We start from the raw sequence: 3,129 nt of genomic DNA, 5'->3' as shown, positions 1-3,129 counted from the left end.
AAACAAGCTATGCTTGCTAGTGAACGGAATATCACTTCTTCATGTGTCAATGAGGTTTCATAAGGTTTAGAATCACCAGCAGAGGTTCGATAGATTATTTCATAGCGGCTCCTTAAATTTTCAGTTAGTTTGAATACCAGTAGATTAATAGCTGGGCCAGTTATAAGAGCTGGTAATATTTCATGAAACTCAGGTTGTCCTCCAGTATCAATAATGTGTAACATTGTGTGATTGTCATCTTTTTCTTCTTCAAACTTCCTCTCGTATTCTTCTCTTTTTCTAACAGGTATCTTTGATAAAAAATCCGAAAATCCTTTTATTACTGAACTGCTGCTGTTTTGCACTTCAGTATCAGTTTTGGTTTCTTCCTCCTCACAATTGACAGGTGCTCCGCATGAATCAGCTATATTCTCATGCTCCATATCTGAGCTTTTTTCATTATAACTTGTGGTATCAATTACTTGAGAGTGCATGAAAGTAGGTGAAGATGTAACACTTGGTACATTATCATGTTGATCAGACAGGCCTATTTCTTCTGGTGATCTTGATTTTTTTTCAAATGATGAAGTTCTTGTATTTTCAATGAATAAAGTAGACTGAGTAGGTCTAGTGCTTTCGTCTGAAGTGTTGTTTGCTGGTAATAGTTTCTTAGTGATCAGTATAGCTTCTTCATCAAGTTCCTGTTCCTTCCATTCTGTGGTCACTACTGCATTGTGCTGTGATAGTTTACGAAATGAATTAACTTGTACAGCTGCATCAATTACACCAGTACTAAGAGAAGGACCTGTATCAAGAGATTGATTGAGGAGTCTCTTCTTCAATGTACTCTTACCAGCACCAGGAGGACCTGTCAATATACACTTAACAACACGTAATAATGCTATACCACTGGATTGACGAATATGAAGAAAATTAGTAGCCTTCCTATCAATACCCTGAGTATCACAACCTTTAACATCAATGAGATAATCGACAATGTCGATATGACTTTTAGTAGGAGGTTTATGACGAAAAGCTAAATCTAATGGCCTTCTATTACAATAACTTTTAGCTTCAATGTTACATTGTGGATCATTAGTTAGAATTTTAACAATTTCAAAGTGACCCTCTTCACATGCATAATGTAATGGTGCATAGCCATTCCTTCTTTTCGCATTAACATCACAGTGTTTGTCAACCACAAGATGACGTACAATGTCTACATTTCCAGATTCATATGCTTTGTGTAGTGGTCTGTCATTAAGAATGTCCTTAGCTTCAAGATTACATTGTGGATGATTAGTCAGAATTTTAACAATTTCAAAGTGGCCCTTTTCACATGCATAATGTAATGGTGTATAGCCATTCCCTCTTTTCGCATTAACATCACAGTGTTTGTCAACCACAAGATGACGTACAATGTCTACATTTCCAGATTCATATACTTTGTGTATTGGTCTGTCATTAAGAATGTCCTCAGCTTCAATATTACATTGTGGATGATTAGTCAGAATTTTAACAATTTCAAAATGACCCTTCCCACATGCATAATGTAATGCAGTATAATCATGCCACCCTTTAGCATTAACATAACAGTGTTTATCAATCACAAGATGACGTACAATGTCTACATTCCCTAATCGACATGCTAAATGGAGTGGTCTATCTTGATCATTATCTTCAGCTTCTATATTGCATTCAGTAGAACTGGTAAGAAATTGAACAGTTTCAAAATTACCATTTAAACATGCCGCATGTAATGGTGTATAGCCATTCCTCCCTTTAGCATTAACATTGCAGTGTTTATCAATCACAAGATGAGGTACAATGTCTAAATTTCCTGATTCACATGCTTTGTGTAGTGGTCTGTCATTAGAATTGCTTTCAGCTTCAGTATTACATTGTGAATGATCAGTTAAAATTTTAGCCATTTCAAAATGACCCTTTTCACATGCATAATGTAATGGCGTATAGCCATCCCTCCCTTTAGCATTAACATCACAGTGTTTGTCAATCACAAGATGACGTACAATGTCTAAATTCCCTGATCCACATGCTAAATGGAGTGGTCTATCTTGATCATTATCTTCAGCTTCTATATTGCATTCACTAGAACTGGTAAGAAATTGAACAGTTTCAAAATTACGATTCAAACATGCCACATGTAATGGAGTTAAGCCATCCCACCCTTTAGCATTAACATCACAATGTTTATCAATCACAAGATGACGTACAATGTCTAAATTCCCTGATCCACATGCTAAATGGAGTGGTCTATCTTGATCATTATCTTCAGCTTCTATATTGCATTCACTAGAACTGGTAAGAAATTGAACAGTTTCAAAATTACGATTCAAACATGCCACATGTAATGGAGTTAAGCCATCCCACCCTTTAGCATTAACATCACAATGTTTATCAATCACAAGATGACGTACAATGTCTAAATTCCCTGATCGACATGCTAAATGGAGTGGTCTATCTTGATCATTATCTTCAGCTTCTATATTGCATTCAGTAGAACTGGTAAGAAATTGAACAGTTTCAAAATTACGATTCAAACATGCCATATGTAATGGTGTATAGCCATTCCTCCCTTTAGCATTAACATCACAATGTTTATCAATCACAAGATGACGTACAATGTCTAAATTCCCTGATCGACATGCTAAATGGAGTGGTCTATCTTGATCATTATCTTCAGCTTCTATATTGCATTCACTAGAACTGGTAAGAAATTGAACAGTTTCAAAATTACGATTCAAACATGCCACATGTAATGGAGTTAAGCCATCCCTCCCTTTAGCATTAATACCACAGTCAGTAGATTCAATGAGATGCTTCACTATTTCTAAATGTTCTTTATCTGCTGCTGCTAGTAGAGGGTGTCTCTCATTATTACTATTAATGTTACAGTTTGGTTGTCCTGTTAAATACTCTACTACTGGTAAGTGATTATAAATACATGCCATATACAGTGGAGTATTGCCATACTTATCCTCTACATTAATATCATGATTGCATGATTCAACAAGATACTTGACAATATGTTCTTGCCCAAATTCCGCTGCAAAATGGAGGCTTGTTCTACCCCAAGAATCTTTTGTATAATTAATTTGAGGAAGAGATGTCAAATACTCTACAATTGAT

At 35.6% G+C, this 3,129-nt stretch overlaps 1 protein-coding gene across 1 annotated transcript; it reads right to left on the bottom strand.

Moving 5' to 3' along the window:
• Positions 1-5: 5 nt before the first annotated feature.
• On the bottom strand, positions 6-3,125 carry LOC109580664 (ankyrin-3-like; the record flags this gene model as incomplete). The annotated part of the gene is made up of 1 exon (XM_019994079.1): positions 6-3,125. A coding segment is annotated over one exon (3,120 nt), but the record flags the coding sequence as incomplete, so codon positions are not given.
• Between the last annotated feature and the right edge of the window lie 4 nt (positions 3,126-3,129).

This window comes from Amphimedon queenslandica, unplaced genomic scaffold (assembly GCF_000090795.2).
Source record: "Amphimedon queenslandica unplaced genomic scaffold, v1.1 AMPQUscaffold_13482, whole genome shotgun sequence".
NCBI lineage: Eukaryota > Metazoa > Porifera > Demospongiae > Haplosclerida > Niphatidae > Amphimedon > Amphimedon queenslandica.
Note: the sequence above shows the minus strand (reverse complement) of the source record. Positions and strands in the feature narration are given on the sequence as shown.